Here is a 23,427-nt window from a genome sequence, read left to right on the forward strand (position 1 = left end):
CAAACTTTTGAAGTCTCTAAGTCTTCCTTGCAACTCAAACAAGTAAGGTAGAGTAATATCCAAGATGTATGTTGCAATTAAAATAATAAAGGTTTCAAACCAAGATGTCCAAAGTTTTATTAAGTATGAGGAAAGTCCAAGGTTGGTACAATTAAGGGTATCGCATGCCAATACCTTGAGTTTGCAAAACTTAAGCTCTTGAGGTGGAATTTTGAGCACTAACAACAAGGCAATTCCAAGTTCAATGCAAAATAAGTTTCTTGGTAATACTAGTATGAAGTGTAAGTCCTCCAACCAAGCAAAGCACATGGTTCAAAATAAAGACTCATCTAAAAAATCTAAAATTGTAATGATATGTTGAACTTTGAAGTTCCATGCCTCTATTATCATGTGTGCAAGAATCTCCCATATAAAATACATACCTTCTTGGCAATAACTAGTAATAATTCATACTCCCAATGTCTATGTATGGCTTTGAAAGTTAGATAAATATAGGCATCTATTCAAAAATTAGGAAATCTAGTCTTCTTGTACTTTTTCACAATGCCTAATCAATTACATGCAAAGGGGTGCAAGTGATACACCTATAGTCTAATTTGTGAAGTCCAAAGCGCCTAGTTTTGAGTCTATGGCATGATGAATGCCCATATGGATTTTGCAGGTTCTAAAATAATTCAAAAAACAACTATAATATTTTGATATCAAAAGATGAATCTTTTTGAGTTTGATATGCATGTTCATGCATGAGCTATCATTGACCCCTCATGACCACCAAATGCCTATATACCATATGCAATTTTTTATAATTTGTTCTTGTTTTTAGATGGATTTAGGGTGCCTAAACCTACTCTATTTCTCTCTTCCATCTAGGATTCATAATATAATCATGAGTTCAATAGATCAACTACCTTTCTATCCGACCTTCCTACCTAGCGAATAGGTTTCGAGTAGGTTTCTATGAGGACTATGCTTCATTATAAGATAGAGTGGACTTACATCCTCTCAATCTCCTATGGGCAATCACCATCCTTCTTATTCCTCTATCTAATAAGAAGTCAAGCAACCACTCTATCTTTTAACAATAGAACCAAAAATATAGTCATAAACCCACATAATCAAGATTGAATGGGAGCGCACTTATTCCTTCAAGCATTCAATATGCTCTCTCCATCCTTGCACCTTTCACATTGTAGCCTCTTACCTCTAAGGTTCTCTCCCCACCCCATGCTCTCCCCACTCCACTATCCCTCCACTATCTAGATAATGGAAAAGCACAGAAGTAAGTACAAAAGAAAGACATGTTATTACATTATTGTACGTGTAGTCCAGCTGCTACACTAGGCTTTGGTGAGTTGATGATCCAAGGGTGCCACCACTAGGCTCCAAATGTCACCTCGATAAGTCTACCCCCATGTCTACTCCACAAGCTCTCCACCATAGCTCTTGCACTCCCACAATTCTCGAAAACCACCACAAATGCTCAAGGATCTCTCTCTCTCTCTCTCTCTCTCTCTCTCTCTCTCTCTCTCTCTCTACAAAATGGTCAAGTTGGAAAGCAAGAGGTCATTTTGAAAAGCAAAATATACACCACCAAGGTTTTTTTACACACAAGAATGTTTTTTCCATCATCTTTTACACTTCAAAATTGGTTACCACCCTTGTTACACACACACACACACTCTCTCTCTCTCTCTCTCTCTCTCTCTCTCTCTCTCTCTCTCTCTCTCTCTCTCTCTCTCTCTCGTTGAGCCTTCTAACCTATTACAATGCTCGTAAACCTTTGTGTCATGTCTATAAATCTTAAATTAACATTAGCAAGACCACCTCATTGATTGTGCACACTTGCATGTTTAATCAAATTAGCTCTTTTAGAAGTCGGTATTTCTTGCTTCCAGTTACTTTTTCCTTTCACTGCTAGCCTCTATATTGCTATTGACTAGCTTTAGCTTTGCCTTTGACTTACATTTGACTTTCAGTTTTGGCCTCAACTATTGTATTCATGAGTGTGTTGGGTTTTGTTTGTCAGATGGTGGTGATAGGAATATTCAGTTCGGCCTTGTTTTGGAATTTGTTTCTAAAAATGTGCTCTAATTGGACACCTTCATTGGCTCCTTGATTGAAGTTAGAGAGTGAATGGACAACTGCCTTGCTTATCTTTTAAGAAAGGCTACATTATATGAAGGCAACAATTCTAAATGGATCAATCAACATGGATGGTTATGTACCGTTGACATTTCTTAGGCATTGTATCCCTATTCATAGTACAATAGTAGCCGAGATATCTTACCACTTGAAAGGTGTAGATTCGAGAAGATAGGTAACCACACGCGCAGTTAAGCATAGGATTAAGGTTGAACCCTCCGCACAATTTCAACTTTCGGGAAGGTCTTGCACAGAAAACTCTCTTTTGGATCGCATTTCATGCATATGGCTTCAAGAGGAGAAACCCTCTGCATCAAGAGTCTGGCACAGTTCTTGAGCCATTAGGAGGTACGTGTACGGTGATCAGTGTGCTGATGCATGAAACTCAAGTGTCTGCTATATTTTTTGACACAATTGGAGGTGCAAGAGTGTGGTGATCAATGCCATGCACACAACGGGAAAGTCTTTCTGCATAGCTCATCTTGCGATCGAGACTGGTGTTGGCCACTTGCACTGGTCCTCCTGCATCCAATTCAGTCTGTTCATCTGTATCAATCTCAAGAACCCCACAAAACTCCGGAGCCATTTTGTAGTTGTTTATGCTTTGCATAGCCTCCCAGGAGCCTGCCCTTCCTTCTACAATCCCTTTTTGACACCGCCCGTCTTGCGGCCTCCAGTTACTACACTCAGCTTCCAGTTGTGTATCTGCACTCTTCATTTGTGAGCCCATCTGTTAATAAAAAGAATTGATCAAATTGTATGAGCTCACCATAATGTCACGACTCAAAAGCAGCTCTTATAATGTTCCAGGCACATATCTCCCTTTATCATAACACTGCTCGTATTTTCATCACAGTTCCAAAAATATTTGGTCTACTGCTTTAAGAACTCAGAAATTTTGGGTTTCATGTAGGCAAAGAAGAATTGTTCATCTGGCGTTGCAGCACAGACAAACAAAGAGTGATGAAAGACTAGATAGATGATTGCTGTGCCACACAGACTGGTCACCACTTTGCTGGCATTTGACTGAAAAAGCTGGTTGGAACCTCATGCTGTGCTTTTGTGTCATGTCTGTCTTCTGCTACTATGATTAGAGTAGGGTAGAGAGTAAGAGTAGTCTACTGGGAATGAGGACAGCACAAATCAAATGGTTGCACTTTACTAACTTGATCACTTAAATGTGTGGTGTTAGAAGGATAGTGTATAGATAGCAACCTGAGAAACAAGAGCATAAAGAGGCAGCATGATGTAACCACATGTGACCTGTGCAAGCACCCTGAAGTCACCAGAGAGGGAATCAATATATTTACCACAATGAACCTTGCCTTTTAGCTGGAATTGCAAAACAGAGATTTCCTGAGACCAAGCAGTAATTTATGGAGCTCACCCGAGAATGAGGCGTCCAAGAAGTAGACTATGATGTCGGAATAGACAGTTGCCCTTTGGAAAAGTGTACTGGTATGCCAATTACAGAGAAAATGCATAAGAATCAAAGATGTGTCATGAAACTTCTTTCTCGTTGCTTTTTCCTTTTCATTTTCAGCAAGGAAAACAGAAGAGGGCAACAAAGAGCATGAAACTTGTTATTTATCAAGCTTATGTTCTTTGAAATTGTGATCACAACATTATAACTGACTTGCAGAGTATCAAAGTTTGTAGTCGGAAGAGAGTTGACAGTTTCTCACCATACTCCAAATGTGAAGAGTAAGTTCCAACGCATCCTGTTCATACATAATATGAAAGTACCAAAACAAACTCAGCAGATAGTTTAGAGTTTCATGAAACATCTAAAACGGATATGTCTCATATTAGGTAGACCTGAAATAATATAAAATGGATAATGGAAAGGATTAATTGTGGACGTCTGAACCAGAAAAGTTCATCTCCAGGGTTTATGTCTGGCATGCCTTCTATGACAGCATTTTTATCACAAACCCGGACTGCCATTTTGGTGATTATCCTCCGTAATTTGGTTCCAACAGCAAGCACTAACTGCAACCACAAAAAATCATTCAAATAAATAGACCAGTAAGGCAACAGCATATCTTCCAGAGGCCCAACGAACTGTTGTATGTGGACGTGATTTTGAGAAGGCTAAAATGCATTTGCCGATAGAAGTTGTTGCTGATTGCTAATTTAAAATCAATTCAAACAGATACAGTGATTTACCAGTAAAGGTAAAAGAGACAACCAAAAGTAGATTCTTCCTTCTGACATTAGCATTGAACAAACCACATTGTTAGATGCTGTTTGAAAATGTAGATCACGCTAAAGAGAGTAACAGCAAAGTAAATTCATACTGGTGCCATACCGTCTATATTCAGAAGGGTCAAGATAATGGCGTATCCCCATAAAGCTGGACTGTTGCAATTTTTCAATGCAAGTGAAGGTGACAAAGTGGTTAACATCTGAACTTGCCTCATATATGTTAAAAAGAGGAAACTTGTGGTGCCCTTCAATCTAGCTTAATAAAAACACATCTAGCATGACCTTGAGAAACCCATAGATGCTTAGACATCAAGAATTCGTTTCTGAGTAAAGAGTCAAGACTAAAGCTTCAACCTTTATGGAAGCTGTCCTTTGTAAACCATTATAACTTGCAATCAAAAAGAAAATTACTAGCACTTAAATTTAGACTTTATGTTTAGCTTCATTGGCTATCCCATATTAAAAGCTCTTATAGGCATGATTGTATGCATTGTTTGTACTTAATACCCACCTGACTCTGAACATGCTGCTGTGCAAAAATTTCCTAAATCAACATGCACGCAAAGACTTTTTTGGACATGCATAGGTACACTTCTGCATAATTGGACGCGTTGGGATTTGTGGGTGTGTACACAAACCTGATGCCAACAACATACTTGAAGTCAACCTCCAGTGTTTCCAAAATGTAATGATGGAAGTTAAAATTAGGTGGCAGCATATGTTTCTGCAACCAAGAAAGATACAATATCAGCATCAAAAATATTAGAAGACAGCCATGACATTAAAGATTGATCTTTTGTGATGATTAGATATTGAAATATAACTACGCTAGAGTTATGCATTACTTTGTATTGTGATAGATTTCCGCCACTTGAATGATAGCTACTTAACACACCTCAAGGCTTTATTTGAGCTGCAAAGCAAGGTACTTCCCTGTGAGTATACACAAAAGTTTGCAGAGAAAGCAGTGTGTATGAACATGGCTCACACAGAGTGAACTCAGACAAAAACAGAAATGAAGAATGAATACTGTAATGAATGAATGATCAAGAGGAAGAGATACAACTGAGTGTGCTATAAAGGGTGGAGGATTCTAAACAGTCACTCTCTCTCATAGGAGCTGAGGCAAAGTTTTGGAGAGTGCCATCCTCCAAGAACAGATCATGAGTACAACAAACCACCAATGTTGATGAAGATGGCTGTTCTGGCATCTACATGATGACCCAATTTCTTTCCCACCCAACAAACAAGGACTCAAAGTACCACCACTTCCAGAGTGATGACTATGTTGCTTCTTTGTTGCAGCAACAAGAATTTAAGTATGTTGAAAATGATGACATGTTGCAAGAGGTACTCTATGGGCTGTCATGCCATTAGATGGTCAAAGGCCTTCCATGCCTAAAACTGTCCAAGGATGTCTATCCAGTTTCTCAACTAGGGAAACGGCACCGTTGTCGCAGAGACGTGAAATTTTTCAAGTAACATTTGATTAATTCAATAATCAAATGTGGAATGTTGTAAGGCACATGTGATGCACAAAGCGGTTATTTCATGGTAACAAGCCAAGGACCCCGAGGAGTCAGTGGATGTCAAAGGCAAAAGTTTTGACAAGTTATGCTAGCTAGGCTTTGGTTGTTAGTTGGCATCAATTTTGAACCTAGGACTATTAATTGACCATTAAGTGTCAGCAAGTGACCACATTTAATGCAAACTAGAGCAGGCACCAAGCTGGTCCTAGGGTTTTCTCACGAAGAATCTCTGATTTCTCGCTCATTTCAGCATTCTTTCACCTTCTCCAACTTGGGCTCAACCATTCTCAGCCATTTGGAGCAGATTTCAGCCAAATTTGGTGGACAGTAGTGAGAACTCTACTATCAACCCTAAATTTCAGTAGAACCTAAGGTTTAGCAACCACCTTGAGACCCGTGCCATCAATCGAGGGCATCATACACTAAACTCAGCACCTGAAATCCAAGGAATTATCAAAGATTTAAGATGCCAACTCATCCATTGTGAATTGGGGCAGCATTTGGCCAATTGTGGGTCAAATTTGTGCAAGTCCTAGGTGAAAATCAAGGGGCAATTGGCCCAATTGCTTGCTGATTGTTTGTATAGCAACGGGCTTTTGGATCAACAAAGAAGATTGAGAAATCTCAGCTTGTACTCAATCCATTGGCAATTCAAGTTAAAGAAATACCGAAAGGGGCACTAATTTTTTGGGGCAACAAGGTATCTATTGTCCAAGATTATTAAGGTAAAGTATGCATTTCAATTTGTGCTCCTTTATTAATTTCTGTAATTAAGTGCTTGATCAGGTTTTACCACCCTTTCCAAGAAGGAAGGTTGGTTTCATGGCTCCAATGCCGGGATACCACTCAATCCTTTGATTTGGTGGGCTCGATGCACCTAATTGTAAGCCAAAGCTTTGTGCTAGTGCTGATTTTTGTCCTTAACTGAGAAATTACAACAATGTCTTCATACAATAAGATGAAATCAAGTAGTTGTTAACCCCAACACGAAGAAAGCAAAAGGAAGTGGAAAAGACGCAGGGCAAAGGCGGAAAAAAGGTAGCCTGACTGAAGAAAGAAAAGGAGAAAATGCCAAAAGTGCAAGGGCAACCTTAAAAGTCCAAGGCAAAGGCAAAAGGGGAAAGGCGCATTTTAAAATAAAAAGGCGCACCTTGAAATCTTGTAAAAGAGTGCCGGGCTCTCACCCGTGCAATTTGTAAATATAGACGGGCGGTGGACAGGAAGCTAGGAAGATAGAAGGACAATGGGAAAAATGGCCTAGGCTATGGCCGGCCATGTAAAAAGGGGAAAAGGGGATGACCGCCCAAAAGGGATTTAGGGTTTTGTATATAAAGTTGAAAAGTGAATGAGAAGCTCATTCTTGTGTGTGGCCAAAAGTAGCTCTCCTCTTCTTCTTCTTCTTCTTCTTGCTTGCTTGCTTGAGCTTGTGCTTGAGAGAGGGAGTGTGAGAGTGTGAGGGAGTGAGTGTGTGAGGGTGAGGGACCAAGGAGGAGAAGCCCTCCATCTTCTCCTCTCTTCTTCTCTTCTCTTCTCTTCTCTTGTCTTGCTCGCGGCAATGGAGCTTGGAGCTTGGAGCTTGAGGATGGAGCTTGCTTGAAGCTTGCACTTGGATCGTGGAGCTACCGGAGTGCGCGGGAGAGGAGGTAACTCGAACGGCACGGAGGTAAGCTCACTACACCCGTAGATATGGATGGCGCGTCGGCTATGTGAGAGGTAGCCATTAGTACTCGGCTTGGAACGCTTGAAACAATAAGCGGTCCGAGGGTCTTGGCGGTTGAGCGAAAGCTCCCACATTTTGGTTTCGTTGCCGGGACCAACGGATTCAAGCCTTGAGCGCTTGCGCGCTTTGAATCGAGCATTGGAGTAGGGTTTGCCCCGAAACGGTGCTTGAGGTAGATAGGTAGGAAGCGAGGGGGTTGAAGAGGGTATTCGATCTCCTTGGCAAGTAGGTTTTTTGCTTTCTGAGATTTATGCTGTGGAATGTAGTAGTATAGGTATTTATTTTGTGATTTGGATGCGTTTAGGGTAGGAAAAAACAAAGAAAAAGAAGAAAAAACAAGCAAACAGTAGGGTTTTCTGTTGCTGTATAACAGGCTAAAACAGGGAAACAGGGGACCAGATTCAAGTTCTGGGAAGATAGGGACAGGGAACTAGCTGTGAGGTTCTGTAGTGCTGGGAAAGGACCTTAAGAGGCCTGGGAGGCCAGGACAGACCTCATTTCCTTGGGTTGCCTTGTGTGAGAGAGAGAGAGAGAGAACTTCTGGTTCACAGGACGAGAAAGCGCTGCCCCGATTCCTAGGCATCGGTGATTCATGCTGCTCCAGGTGAGTCTGGTGTTTTCCAACAAGTGCCCTGATCAGATCTAGGAAGTCTGTGATGATTGTGTACAGCAGACAGTAAGGAGGGGTCAAACGCGCGGAAATCGCGCCCGCCGACGACGCACTCGGACCAACTCGCAGTGGTCCGATTCCCAGAATCGGACTGCCCGACTGAGAGTAAGTCGGACCAGCCTGGTCCAATTCCCAGAATCGGACTAGCCCGATCGGACGTGCCACGTGGCACTCGGACCACTCTGATTCGGACCAATCCGTCCGACTCGGACACTCGAACCACTCGGACTCGGACGCTCGGACAACCGTCCGATCGGACCAACCCACCAGAATCGGACCAGTCAGAATCGGACCAGTTCAGAGTCGGACCACCCTGTCCGATCCGATTCTCAGAATCGGACGTGAGCAAAATCGGACTACTGGGCCCATCGGACCAACCCAAAATCGGGCGTCCAATTCTGATAATCGGACTCCTGAAAATCGGACGTCTGAGAATCGGACAGAAAACTGTCAAAATCGGACAGGGATCTAGAACACGAATTCTGACCCCAAGATTGACCCCAAAGACCGCATAGAGCTACAGGCATATCACAGATACATAACCGGGCTAAAATTTAGAGCACCTAGTTCAAAATTTGGCTATAAACGGTCCTCCAAGTTGCATATGGCGTCTACCGTAACGGCCCTGACTGGTGGGTTGGTCCGCACCTCCCCCGAGTAGGTTGGAGAGAAAACGCGTGCCGTGACAGGTCTTCCAAATTGGACCCTAGTGAAGTAATGGCTCTACACGAGCATGGATTCTCACTTGCAAAAGAGCAACCAAAAGCCCATACCCGGACAGAGAGAAACACAGACCCTAGAACCTCAATGGGTCAATCTAGCCATCTAGGGCAAAAAGGCCACACCACAAGAACACATGTACATTGTGTTCAAACCATGTCTAGTCAGAGCAAATTGCAACTTTAGCAAGCTACAAATGCGAAGATGACTAGACATGACACTGTTGACGAGAGATGTACCTTGAATAGCACTGCACTGACGATCCAAGACAGCAGTGGAGAATCCACATCTGGTCGTGCAGTCGAGAACTCAAGGGCATCTGTCAGAAGGCTTAAATTTACAAGCCAGGACCCGGAAGATGAAGACATAGTACCACCTGCTTATCTTAGGGTCAAACTCACCGCGAAAAGAGAGCATACTATCGATGCTCTGATTGATGAAGGAGCAGATTTTAACGTCTTGACCTATGAATCATGGACCCTACTAGGCCAACCAGAGCTCACACCGACTAGGGCAACTCTTAGCCCTTATGGGGGACACCCACAAGCACTCATAGGGAAGTGCAAAGTCCTCGCGACAATTGAAACGGAAAGCTTGCCTATCCTATTCCATGTTCCTCCGAAAAGTGCTAGCTGCAGGAAAGAAACCCTCCTAGGAAGACCCTTCAAAAGGGCGACCAAATGTGAGGCTGACTATGTGGCACAGAGGATACACCTGACACTACCGGGTGTGAGGATAGTCACCACCTTTAGCAAAGGTGACCTCATCGAACCTCAAGGGAAAGGCAAGGAAGGTGCTGACGTAATAGTCAAGCCTACTGACGAGAGCAAGGACTTGTTGGAAAAACTAATACAAGCACAGGTCGAACAACGAGAACCAGTGAGTGAGGCCAGGCCTGAAACAAGAAGGTCAAGAGACAATGCCAAGGATGGGCTTTGGACTTACAAATATCGTAGAAGACCCCAAAAGAAGCCCAAGCCTTATAGACGGAGGCGTCGATGGAGAGCCAGCACAACGCCACGATGGATATCCAAGGCGTTGCTTCGGGCTCAAGGGTATTACGCAGGCAACCGATGGATTTGGGTGCCAAAATCCCCTGCTAAATCGCCTCCATCAGCTGAAGGCCAAAGTGCCTCAAAAGCATGGCACAGGAGGAAATCTAAGAGAAACTCTAGGTCTCAGGGCAAGAAACCAGACATGACTGTTCGAAGGAAAGAGCCCCAGCCTAGCATGCTTAATAAGCAGATGTCATATGTAACCATTGAGCATGCACAAAAGCCATTAGTGCCCAATGAGCCTTTGATTTCCCAAGGGGAGAACAAACATCATAGGCACAACATTGCTCATGGCAAGGCTACTCACTCAACAAAGCAAATGGCACAATCATCTAATAGCCTTGAGAAAATCATTCAGCTAGTGCCACATCCACCTAGGATGTCCTAGATCTCCTACGCCCTCTTCTCCCAAACAGACACAGGAAGCACTACAACAGTTGTCAAGGGCGACTGCTCAATTCCAATCTCTATCTCCATCTAAGCTTCCAACCGTCAAAGAGGTGGGACATGATGCCATCTGTAACTCTCGACCCAAGGATATGCCTGAGCCACCTAATGCGACTAGATCAGCTCGTGTTCGGTCTACACAAATGAGCGCTCAAAGGCCAGCGAAAGACACAACCACTTCTGATCGCCCTAGGGACTTGACACCGCAATCCACCAAGGGTAGCGAGCCCACTAAACTAGCTGCTACTACTTCCAATCAGGGACCACAGCAGTCACAGCCCTTGGCCGTGACAATGCCCCTTGTGGAACGTGTCCTTAGTAGTTTACCTGTGGAGAAGGTGTCGCAACCAAAGCCCTCGACAACTCCAGCACTTTCAAGGTGCCTAAAGCCTAGGATGGAGGAGTCAAACGCAAGGGAGTTGGTTGAAAAGCTAGACTCTCTGAAAAGGGCGGCAGTTGTGCCCTCACAACCGAGCAAGGCTATTCAGCAAACCACATCTATGTCCCATAAGGACACACTAGAGAAGGGAAATGCTGAGGCCCGACCAAGCACATCAACAGTCCATATAGCCCAGGGTCCTGAGTCGTTGAGAGAGGCACCTTCATTGACCAAGAAAAAGAGGAGAAAGCAGAGAAAACAGCAACAGTTGTAGGTGGTTGTGGACCCCAAGAACATTGAGACGAAGGGCGTTGGAGAGCTGATGAATAAAGCATCGAGTCCATCCACCAATGAACCCACTGATGCCTCTCCTAGTAGCGGTGAAACCTCAGACACATCTGTGTGCTCTGACAACCCAAAGCAACAGTTGCCATCAACAGTTGCTTGCAACACTCTATCCACTGACAATAGAACTCACATTGATCAATCAAGAGTGGATACAACGCTGTCACAACAGGGTGACAAATCTATACCAGTCACATCCGAAAAGAACCATGACGAAATAGCAGTAAAACCTCAAGAGAAACGTGAGAACCCGAAGAGCATAAGAAATCCTAGCGTTGACCAATCTTGCTCATCTAGGCCTGAGCCCCCAGCCATGCTAAAGCCTAAGGAAACTCTTAGAACTTTGCATGAGATAGCAACCGAGCAAGCCCTCGTTGAACATAGAAGTGTCGCAGAATGCTTAACTGAGTTGGAGGCTAAGCTCAAAGTGGTCGCGCGTGTCTACGTCCTTGCGGACATGGGCACGATCCCCAAGGAGCAGCTTGGAGATTACTTGACCTTTCCTCTATCATGGGAAGAACAAGAACATCTTAACGGGCACTATGACAAGCTCCTGCATGAACATATGCGACTCATCCCTGACGAGGAGGCTGACGAACTGCGCTTAACCGTCACATTCAATCAAGTGCTCTGCTGACAGAATCTCGTAGACATAGAGCTACTAAAGCGACTGTTAGCAGGCCAGAGTCAATTCGAGCAGCTTTGGTGCCAAAGCCGCGTTGTAATGGCCGAAATAGGGGCTCAGATCATGACGGTCTCAGAAGAGCGATTGGCCAAATGGCGGTCTCAAAGAGACCCAACCTATGTGACACCGACTTCCCTTCGGGTGCTGTCTGACATTCGGGGTACGGGCTTAGCTGGGACTAGGCTACAGGGCCCTTTGATTGATAAGGTCCTCACTGAGGAGGAGTTACATATTGCCAGTAGACTTGGTCAAGGTTCCATGCTACTCTAATATATGCTACGCCTTTAGCAAAAGAAAAAGCTAATCAAGCGCAGGAGATAAATGTCTAGTCAACACCATAGAATTCAAATAAGTGATGTCTCCTTGCATTGCACTGGTTTATTATAGTTGCGGCATACACAATGTATATGCTCTCATGAAGCGACAAGTGGATGCAGGATAATACAGGTCCTTGTGCGAAAATGTTCAATGCCCAATCACCGCAACATCCACAACCCCACAACGAGCCGCGGCAAAGCCACGCTGCCGAAAGCACCCTTGCCAACCGCCCACATTGCATGGCCCACAAAACATTCCTGGGCCACGCCCCCTTTCTGGGTCAAGCTCTATAGTTGGCTCACGGCAGTCGTACCTCAATTGTACCCGCATCGCATGTGCCGCAAGGAGGATTGCAATATCTGAAGTGTATCTCCCCCTTTCGCCAACTGCTTCTCTAACAACGAGGCTAGGGCACCATCATCATTATACTATTCATTTTCTGAGCCTTCGAAGCTTGACATTTTCTAACCCATTAAAAGGCTGATAGCCTCAACATATTGTATTGGTTGTACTCAGGCAACAAAAAAAAAAAAGGAAAGAAAAAAAAAGGAAAACAAAAGAAAAGAAAAAGAAGTGAATGGAAAAATAAGAAGCACCCACGATCACAGCACAACACCTAGGGGTCCTCAAATTAGGTACGTCTGGTGACCTTGGTCGACCGGCTTCATCCCTAGTCCCCTAGCCCCTTACAATCACCCACAATTGTTCAGGGCACATCAAGGGCAGGACATACCTGAGGAGCTTGTCTTGCCTAGGGTTAGCCCTGTCACCCTGACCCACTTGCACAATTTTCTTTTGTACTCTGCCTTAGTACCATTGCAATCAGTGGTGATAAGCACCGCACGATTGGCCATGAAAGATACACCATACTCATCAAGCAAGTCCAATAGTTTCCAGCTACTGAAAGTGCGGTGTCCTTGTGTTCCATTATGCTACATCGTGCAGTCACAATGCAAAGGATGTCTCATATGCCTTCACGCGTACTCCTTCTCCACATGGACAACTTTGCTTCATCCACGCATTGTTATGAGAAACTAGCCCACGGTCTTCTAACTATGTAATATCTAAGTATGCACGAGCACTCACATAATATCTGCACCGAAGTATATCCACAGTTTGGGTCCTCAAGTGCAGGACAATACTCTAGGCTTGCTTAGAGTTCGACCTGTCTCCCAAACTAATCAAAATATGTCTTGTGCACGATGAGAAGCCTAGTACTACCCCTTAAGGAGAGACCACATGTGAGGTTTTCCAGTTGCAGGTATAAGGTGTTGTTCGCTCTTCATCAACGCTCAACTTTGAATGCTTGTCCCTTGCCATCCGACAAGCCCGCAAAGAATCGTCATGTGCAGAATCCCCAACAAACCAACACTTGTGCTGGCCATCAATGCAATCCCCCACACAGCATAGCCCTACCACCAACTCCAACAACCTTCCACCAGCCACCAACAGGCCCCAGGACCTTCTGCCACACCACCACCAACACGCCTCCACGGAAACCACAGGCGTCCTTGTCACCCACGTCTTCGGTGCATGCTACAGCCTGCTACCTACGACGGTGAGTGCCATGGGACTGGCACTCGTCTAGGAGGGGGGTAATGTTAACCCCAACACGAAGAAAGCAAAAGGAAGTGGAAAAGACGCAGGGCAAAGGCGAAAAAAAGGTAGCCCGACTGAAGAAAGAAAAGGAGAAAATGCCAAAAGTGCAAGAGCAACCTTAAAACTCCAAGGCAAAGGCAAAAGGAGAAAGGCGCATTTTTAAATAAAAAGGCGCACCTTGAAATCTTGTAAAAGAGTGCCGGGCTCTCACCCGTGCAATTTGTAAATATAGACGAGCGGTGGACAGGAAGCTAGGAAGATAGAAGGACAATGGGAAAAAGGGCCTAGGCTATGGCCGGCCATGTAAAAAGGGGAAAAGGGGATGACCGCCCAAAAGGGATTTAGGGTTTTGTATATAAAGTTGAAAAGTGAATGAGAAGCTCATTCTTGTGTGTGGCCAAAAGTAGCTCTCCTCTTCTTCTTCTTGCTTGCTTGAGCTTGTGCTTGAGAGAGGGAGTGTGAGAGTGTGAGGGAGTGAGTATGTGAGGGTGAGGGACCAAGGAGGAGAAGCCCTCCATCTTCTCCTCTCTTCTTCTCTTCTCTTCTCTTCTCTTGTCTTGCTCGCGGCAATGGAGCTTGGAACTTGGAGCTTGAGGATGGAGCTTGCTTGAAGCTTGCACTTGGATCGTGGAGCTACCGGAGTGCGCGGGAGAGGAGGTAACTCGAACGGCACGGAGGTAAGCTCACTACACCCGTAGATATGGATGGCGCGTCAGCTATGTGAGAGGTAGCCATTAGTGCTCGGCTTGGAACGCTTGAAACAATAAGCGGTCCGAGGGTCTTGGCAGTTGAGTGAAAGCTCCCACAGTAGTGATGATGCCTCTCAATATGGACATTCACATGGTGAAAAAGGAAATGCAATGCATGATCTTAGACAAGGCTCACATAATGGATAACAAGTTGAAAATGTTGTTGTTGGGCAAGATACATGGCCTTCAAGGCAAATTTAGACATGATGACTAGCAAGAAGAAAAGGAATTTGATGACCAATTCAGGAATTGGATGAGGAAAGTAGCAAATCCCTTTCCTGAATCGGTAAAGGATCCTCAATTTGTTCAATTTTTTAATGCTCCTACAAAGGACAGCAAGGGCAAGAAGAAAAAATCATCTTCTATATCTTCGGGACAAGGTGCACCGAAGGTAGTGCCAAAGCCTTCACTTGAAACACCCAAAGAAGGCAATGAAGATAAACAATTGGTACCTACAGGGCAAGGTGTGCAAATACAAGGCCATCATGGAAGTGCCAATCAATGGATTTTGGACAACCAAGCAATGCATGCAATGATGAGGCAGCCACGATACTTTGGTGGTCGCACGATTTTTTATGCAATGGTTGAACAAGGACCGCATACCGGAATGTATCGCACAACTCCCTGTGGTATGCAACAACCAATGCATGGTGTGCAAGGCCCAATGTATTTGGGTATGGCTAGTAATGTGCATAATCCCATGTATTGCAGCATTGGTTTGATGCCCGAGGCACAAAATGGCATGTTTGGTAATGTATCTGCACCCCCCCCCGTGTTTATGGGGCTCAAGGAACGTGTTGGTCATGCAAATGCGTCGTTTGGGTTTGGTCATGATGTAAATACAACAAATGCATCCTTTTTGCAACAACCAATGTATGACAACCTGACTCCCAAAGGGGCAGCAAAAGACTATGATAAGGGAGGAAAAGGAGTGAAGTTCGAGTCCTTCAATGGTGCACAAGGCAGGTTGAAAGTTTTTACTTTCATTTAGCAGTTTGATGTAACCTATTCACAGGGAAACTTCACTGAATCCTCTAAGATTCGAAAGGCAACTACTTTCTTGAAGGGAAATGCATTGCAATGGTGGTCCACACTCTTGATGCAAGCAAGAGCATCGTCAACATGGATACAATTCAAGAAAATGTTTGGATTGAATTGGTTAACAAGTACTTTTGAGGTGGACATCATGATAGCTTGGAATAAGCTTGATGCAAAGGAATGCAAGAATTGAGAGTAATACAATAAGAAGTTTTGGAATGCATTGCTGCCTATCACTTCTTATCGTTCAGTACTCCTTCATGAGCAAGTGGAAAAGTATATATGAGGGCTGCCCAGAGATATCAAGGATTTTTGCATAAAATCCACCATCTCTAGCATGTCTCAACTCGTGGAGACTATTGCCTACAACCGATGCTTTGCTATGTAGGAAGGATTCGAGCTTTCAAGAGAGTGGGAAGAAGCCGAATAAAAAGTTGTCAAAGGTTGAGAAAAGGGACAAATCTGAAAATCAGCTTGAAAAGTGGTCAAAAAAAAGTAAAGAAAGGGCTGGAAATCATTGGCACAACGCATAAAATTGATGGCTCCAAACAAATGCTTTATTTGTGAACAAGAGGATCATATTGCAAAGGAATGTTCCAATAGGCAACAAGCTGGAAAATCAAAAAATCAAGGAGAAAGCCCAAAACATCAATGGGATTGATGATCGATATTGTTAGTGATTAGCCCAATGATAATGCCATTGAGTTATGCAAAGCACGGGGCAAAATCAGAGATCAATATGCATTGATATTCTTTGATAATGGAACATGAGCCAACTTCATATCTACAGACATAGCAGCCTGTTTAGGCATCAAAGAGAATGAGACGAGACCCATGGGGGAAGTTGAAATGGTGTGCAAGGCCCATGGAGAGCCTCTCACACCACTCATTAGAAAGCTTCGATTGCACATTCAAGGACATATGGATAGTGAAAAGTTATTTAGTACTCCACTTGACGATTGTGATGTCTTGCTTGGTATGCCATGGTGCCACCATATGCATGCAGTGATTCATTCACGTGTCAAAGTGATTACTATTCAACACACAGATAAGGACCCATACACTTGATGTCAAGTTGAAAGGGGAATCTATCCCTATTGTATTGATTGTTGTGATTTCTAAAGTACTGAAAAATCACCTTTCAACGTACTTGGTTTTTACTACGGATAAGGTTGATTGAAACCAGCCTTCCTCCTCTGATAGGATGGTAGATAACTTGATTAAGCACTATTTACAACAATTAACAAATTCACAAAATTGAAATGCACACTTTACCATATAATCTTGGACATTGGACCACATGTTGGCCCCAAAATTGGTGCCCCTTTCAATATTTATCTAACTTAATTGAAGAAGAAGTTGATGTACAATGAAATTCTCCCAATCCCTTTCGGTATTCCAACTCCCCTTGCTATCCAAAATGACCAGCAAGTCTTTGCCCCTTGATCCAGGCAGTCAATTGGCCTTCACCACTTTGATGGAGATGGAAAATGCTTCAAATTCATTGATTTGCTGATCGCTCCACCTGCATTTGACTGAAAACAACTTCAGCCCTATTGAATCCAAGTCTTAGAGCTTCCAATTCCTAGCACACTTCCCAGGCTGCTGCTAAACCCTAATTTCTGCTGCAAATTGGGATTTATAGTAGAGAAATCTGAAATTTCTCAGCCTCTAGCGATCTCAATGACATAATCTTCAAAGCAAGGCTGTAAAAAGGCTAGGAGATGAGAGAGAATGCTAAGGAGAGAGAAAATTCAGACTTTCTTCACGAAGAATTGAAGAAAGTTTATCATTTACTACTGTTGTCCGTCTCAACAGCTTGTAGAAGCAAAGAACTGAAGAAAATCAATCATTTACTGCTGTTGCCCTATCTCAACAGCCTGTAGATACTGTCACCTGCTGTTGACTGGTCTTCTTCTACCCCTAGCTGCCTCAAAAAGTCCTCCAATGGCTGCAAATCAAACCAATAACATCTTCTCTCCCTCTCTTGCAAGCTGAATACACTAAAATGCCTCTCTCTAGCCTCTAAAGACGTTTTTCAATCTTGCATGGGCATTTTTAACAAGTGACAGTCTTTCCAAATGGTTTTTCTAGCATTATCCAAAATTAAATCTTAATTTTCAGTCTTTAAATACTGAATATTAATCTAATAAACATTTTGGTACCCTGAAAAATCATCTGACTGGCCAATAATTAAATTGGCTAGGCAACTTTCATTCCCAAGTGTCTTTGCGTCATCTTTGGCCATCAAATTGCATTAGGTACCATTAAACACCACTTCTCTAGTGTCACCAAAACTAACACTTATGACCAAATGAATGACCTAGGCCAACAACTGGCACCAGATACCACCAAGTACCTATGTGGCATAGATTATAGCAACTTTTGCCTTTGACATTATGTGATTTTCTCAAGTCTTAAGCTCATAAATTTACTCTAGCCCGAGTTATACTTCATATATGCAATATCTACTTAACCATGTGATTAAAAATTAATCCACATGTTAAGTGAGGTTTCAATAATACATGTCCTCATAACAACCTTCTCTCTTAAAATCCTTACAATCATCCTCGATTGCACTGCCAGATGCATCAAAAGAAAAATAGTGGACTGGAATTTTCAAAGGCATCATAGTGAACACAACATTTCCCACTATTGTTGTACCATTTTATATACCCACTTCGGATACAATCTTTATCTTCCTTTCATCTTTTTCAGCCTTGCCTTTTCTAAACGCAACAATACATAATTACCCTTTGCAAACTGGAAAGCACGTCTGTGATGATCAACTATCCTCTTTTGTTTTTCTTGCGATCATATTTTATCTTTGCATAGACTACATCCAAGTTTTCCACATAACGATCAACCTCAAAGATCTTATCCTTAGTTTGCAAGATAGGCGGTACCTTCTTGCCACTCTCAACTACCTCAAATGGAGCTTTGCCCGAAGAACCATGCACCATGTTGTTATAAGCAAACTCAACCAAGGGAAAATACTGCTCCAACTGTGTCATGGTCTAAAACATAGCACCTGTAGAGATCTAACATTGGAATTTGCTTCCTCAAACTGACCATCTAACTGCAAATGAGAGGATGATGAGAATTTCAGCGTGTTACCCATATTCTCAAACAACCCCTTCCAAAATAAACTAGTCATCCAAGGGTCTCAATCACTAATGATCGACACTGGCATACCATGATACTTAAAGATGTGCTACAAAAACAATTGTGCCATATGATCAACCTTTATTTTCTTCCTCACCGGAAAGAAATGGGCTTGTTTGGTAAATCTACAAATGATAGTCTATATCCCATCATTCCCTGTAAGTGTCTTAGGAAGCTAAAAAATAAAGTCCATTACAATGCTCTGCCAAGGCCTATCTAGAATAGGCAAGGGCTACAACAAACCTAGCATCTTTTGCCTATCACGCTTTACCTTCTGACATATAATGCATGCCTTAACAAACTGTTCTACATCATGCCTCAAAGCTGGCCAATAAAAGAAATGCTCCACTGCCTTGACCATGGCATCAATACCTCTATGTCCTGCATACAAAAGAAGCATGACTTTCAATGATAACTCTAGGTCTTAACTACTTTGTGACACAATCGTCCATGCATCATTAGAAATCCATCTCTTAGCACAAAGTTTTCATGCCTTTGGCCATTGCAAAGCTGATCATAAACATTAAAAAATCCTGAATCAACAACATATTGCTCTTTCATGGCATCCAACTCAATGTGATAAACCACGCTGACGGCTGAAATTTATGGCTTACGTAACAATGCATCGGCCACAACATTCTTTTTACCATCAATATGTATAATCTAAAAATGAAATATAGAGAGAAATTTTACCCATCTCATATGCTTCTTTGACAACTTTGTCTCCGTCAGAAAGTACCTCAAATTTTGATGGTTTATCTGCACTGTAAAATCAGTCCCCCAACAAATAATGTTTCTACATAGACAGTGCATGAATTACAACTAAAAGCTCTTTCTCATAGACCTGCAAATTCTTTTCTTGCACCGTGGAGAATTCGACTCTCATACACCACAACTCGTCGGCCGTACTACATAAGAACAGCTCCAATGTTGTTATCACATGTATCACATTGAACTATGAATGACTTCCTTAGATCGGGCAACACAAGCATAGGATCTAAAGTCATCTTTTTCTTCAACTTTTTAAATGCCAAAATTTCCATTGTTGTCTATCTAAATGGTACATCCTTCTTTTGCAAGGCATGCAATGGAGATGCAATTTTAGCAAACCTGCATACATACTTCTTGTAGTAAGAACATAAACCCAAGGAGCTACGGATCTTGTGCACATTCCTCAAAGGTGGCCATGATCATATTGCCTCAACCTTTGCAAGGTCTATGCGAATACTATCAGCCAATACAATATGCCCCACAAAGTGGATTTCATGCAAGAAGAATTAATTTTTCTTGTCATTGATAAATGCTCACGCAGTTCATTGAATACAATGTCCAAGTGTTTTCTAAGCCTTGCCTCGTTCTTTGAATAGACAATCATGTCATCAAAGAAAGTACCCACAAATCCTCTATGTGGCTTGAAGATACGATCCATCATCCGATTAAAAGTAGCAAGAGCATTTGTAAGTCCAAAAGCCATAATAAGAAACTCATACAATCCAAAAGATATCCTAAAAGCTATCTTAGGCACATCTTCCGATCTAATACGTATCTGATGATACCCACATTTCAAATCTATATGGCTAAATATGGCTGCTCCTTGCAATCTATGCATAACACTGTCAATCCGAGGAATCGAAAAGTGATTCTTTATTGTGATCTTGTTCAGAGCACATTAATCAATGCACATACGTCATGAACAATCTTTTTTCCGCACCAAAAGTACTGGAGAACAAAAAGGAGATGAGCTGGGCTGAATCAACCCTTTTTGTAATAACTCATTTACCTGGCTCATAGTCTCCTATTGGGCTACACTAACTCTATAAGGTGGCCTCATAGAAACAGGAAACGGTCGAAACGACACCTCCGCACGCCGAATCGCCGTCCCTGGCACAAAGCCGTCATGGCACGCGTTTCAAAACTGTGAAACATTCCCTATCCCGTTTTGGATAGGGAACACATTTCCTACTACATTTCCTGTCCGAAACACGACAGGGAATGCCACATGGCATCCTATGCGCTCCTGCCTGCCTGTCGGCTATACATTCCCGCCCGCCTCTTGTCTAATGCAGCCTGCCCTAGGCTCCTGGTGCTCCAACAGCCAATCCCCCCATCTCCTCCTACCTCTCTTCTCCTCTTCCTTCTCCCTTCTCTCCTTTTCCCTTCTCTCTTCTAAGTACCAAGTTCTCAACTTCTCCTTGAGGCTTGGACCCTCACTCTTGACTCGTGAGCCTTCTCCCTTCTCTCGAGACTCAAGTTCTCACTTCTCTCAAGCCATTTTTATTTCAATTTTCAGCCTGAAATGGCTTCACCTTCCCGCCCCACTCATCGGGCTGGTAGTCAAGAAAGAAGGTCCGATGATTGGTCATGGTGAAAAGAAGTAAATACTAACCGCCCATTGAGTGGTGGAGAATCTCGACCATGGGCTTGCAAGCTCTGCCCATACAAGCGAACTAGTGAGCAAACAAGGTAATCCATTGAGCCAAGCATTTCTATTCCAAATTTTTATTGATTTTAATTTTTCAAAGTTACTTAAATATTAGAATATAGAATACCAATTCCCTTGTTCCGTTTTATGTATAATCAGGTCCAAGCTCATCTCCTACATGAGCCAAATACAAAGGTACAGTTTTGTCTGAATGTGACCTTGGAGAAGCAAAGGGAGCTTTGTGACCATGTAGTAGGTCAACAAGCTTATCTTGCATCTAGACCGTGATGTGTTGTGGCTAATCCTACAACTTTTGTGACACCATCCCCATCAATTGTGTCTAGAGCAGGATCAGTATCGGGAAGTGCTACCTCCACACCTACTACAGGCATTGCATCGGCCATGGCATCAACAACGCCACATGTTGCACGTAGACAGAGCACACTTGATGCTAGTTGGAATCCCAAGAAAAAGGAAGAGGTGGATACATCAGTGGCACGCTTTTTTAATCATGACCACATTCAATTTCATGCAGCCAGGTCAAAGTATTTTAAATTGATGTGCAAGAAGATTGGTGAATATGGCCCTTTGTATATGTACCTCCATCATCAGAGACCTTATGCACCACTTTGCTCAACAAGGAAAAGCGCCTTGTTGAGCAAGTAACAATGACTAGAAAGAGCCTACGGACTAAAAATGGAGTTTCCTTGATTGTTGATGGTTGAAGTGATATGCACAAGTGATCCATTAATAGTATGGTTGCTTATTCTCGTGGGAAAATGTATTTCATATCTTTATATATTGGATTGGGGACAGGAGAGTCGGCAAATGTACTTGCAACAGAGTGGGTTATAGATATTGAGTTTATTGACCCAGAGCATGTTGTGAGATTTGTTGCAAATAGAGAGCCCGCAAATAGGGCAGCATGTGCTATTATCTAGGGATATTATCCGCATATTACAATTTCATATTGTATGGCTCATTGCTTGAACAACCTACTAAAGGATATTGGTAACCCGTCATGGATTGCACCTGTCATAGAGCAAGGAGCTCAAATGGTTAGCTTTGTTTTGAATCACCAGTTTCTTTGCCATCAGTTCTCTTTGCGGTCGAAGAAGACAATTTTAAAATACTCCATTACCAAATTTGCCTTTAACTTCTTGATGCTAGGCAAATTAAGAGAATGCAGTGGTGCCTTGAGGCAGTTATTTCTTAGTGATGAGTTCACCTCATCAACATTGGCAGATACTCCCACAGGTATCTTATGCTTGGAGAAAGCAAATAACTCCACTTTTTGGGATAATGTAAAGTGGATAGATGCTATGGTATCATCTATTGTGCATTTATTGAGGGTTATGGATACTATGCAACCTTGCATTAGCAAGGTATATGAGGCTATGGATAGGCTGAATGAAAAGCTACACGAGTTGGGACCAAAACCTTGCATTTATTGAGGGTTATGGATGCGTTGCAACCTTGCATTGACAAGGTATATGAGGCTATGGATAGGCTGAATGAAAAACTACACGAGTTGGCACGAAATGATGAGGCATATGAGGAGATACGCCATTTAGTTGTGACGAGGTGAAACTCCTATAGCTCACCCATGCATGCAGCTATATTTGTTGTGGATCCTGAGTTCCAGGGCAAGGATCAAGAGAATGACACGAACTCAGGGAAAGGGTCAAGAGAATGACACTGAGGTTATGGATGCATGGAGACTTATATTGTCTCGTCTAGTGACTGATCATGGCACTAGACGAAAGATCAGAGACCAGCTATATTTGTTGTGGATCCTAAGTTCCAGGGCAAGGATCAAGAGAATGACACGAACTCAGGGAAAGGGTCAAGAGAATGACACTGAGGTTATGGATGCATGGAGACTTATATTGTCTCGTCTAGTGACTGATCATGGCACTAGACGAAAGATCAGAGACCATCTTTCATGTTATAAGACTTTTCGAGGTTCTTTTGGTCGTGGGGATGTACAGGAGGATCGTTATAAGATTGGGGCAGCTTTGTGGTGGGAGAACTATGGTTCGGATGGTCCTGAGTTGTAGCAACTAGCCATCCGTATTTTGAGTCAGCCAGTTAGCTCCTCTTGTTTGGAGCAATTGTGAAATACATACACTCACATTGCTTCAAAGAAGAGAAACCGGGAGCGCAAACGATCTAGTATTCATTAGTGCTAATTTAAGAATGTTATGTAACAGTATGATGACAAAGCCCGATCCAT

At 42.9% G+C, this 23,427-nt stretch overlaps 1 protein-coding gene across 1 annotated transcript in view; it reads right to left on the reverse strand.

Annotated features, from left to right (window-relative positions):
- Positions 1 to 1,886: 1,886 nt before the first annotated feature.
- LOC148020768 (MLO-like protein 9) overlaps positions 1,887 to 23,427 on the reverse strand; it is an 86,327-nt gene continuing 64,786 nt past the window's right edge. Inside the window, exons 8-15 of the mRNA XM_087698581.1 lie at positions 4,989 to 5,074; positions 4,454 to 4,503; positions 4,312 to 4,352; positions 3,961 to 4,134; positions 3,828 to 3,863; positions 3,530 to 3,597; positions 3,358 to 3,418; positions 1,887 to 2,872 (exon numbers count right to left, since the gene is read on the reverse strand). Of these exons, the coding sequence (XP_087554707.1) occupies positions 2,528 to 2,872; positions 3,358 to 3,418; positions 3,530 to 3,597; positions 3,828 to 3,863; positions 3,961 to 4,134; positions 4,312 to 4,352; positions 4,454 to 4,503; positions 4,989 to 5,074 (861 nt within the window). The 3' untranslated portion in view covers positions 1,887 to 2,527. The remainder of the gene's footprint in view (positions 2,873 to 3,357; positions 3,419 to 3,529; positions 3,598 to 3,827; positions 3,864 to 3,960; positions 4,135 to 4,311; positions 4,353 to 4,453; positions 4,504 to 4,988; positions 5,075 to 23,427) is intronic.

The sequence above is a fragment of the Lygodium microphyllum genome, chromosome 18 (genome assembly GCF_053477565.2).
Source record: "Lygodium microphyllum isolate KBCC chromosome 18, Lygodium_microphyllum_v1.1.10, whole genome shotgun sequence".
NCBI lineage: Eukaryota > Viridiplantae > Streptophyta > Polypodiopsida > Schizaeales > Lygodiaceae > Lygodium > Lygodium microphyllum.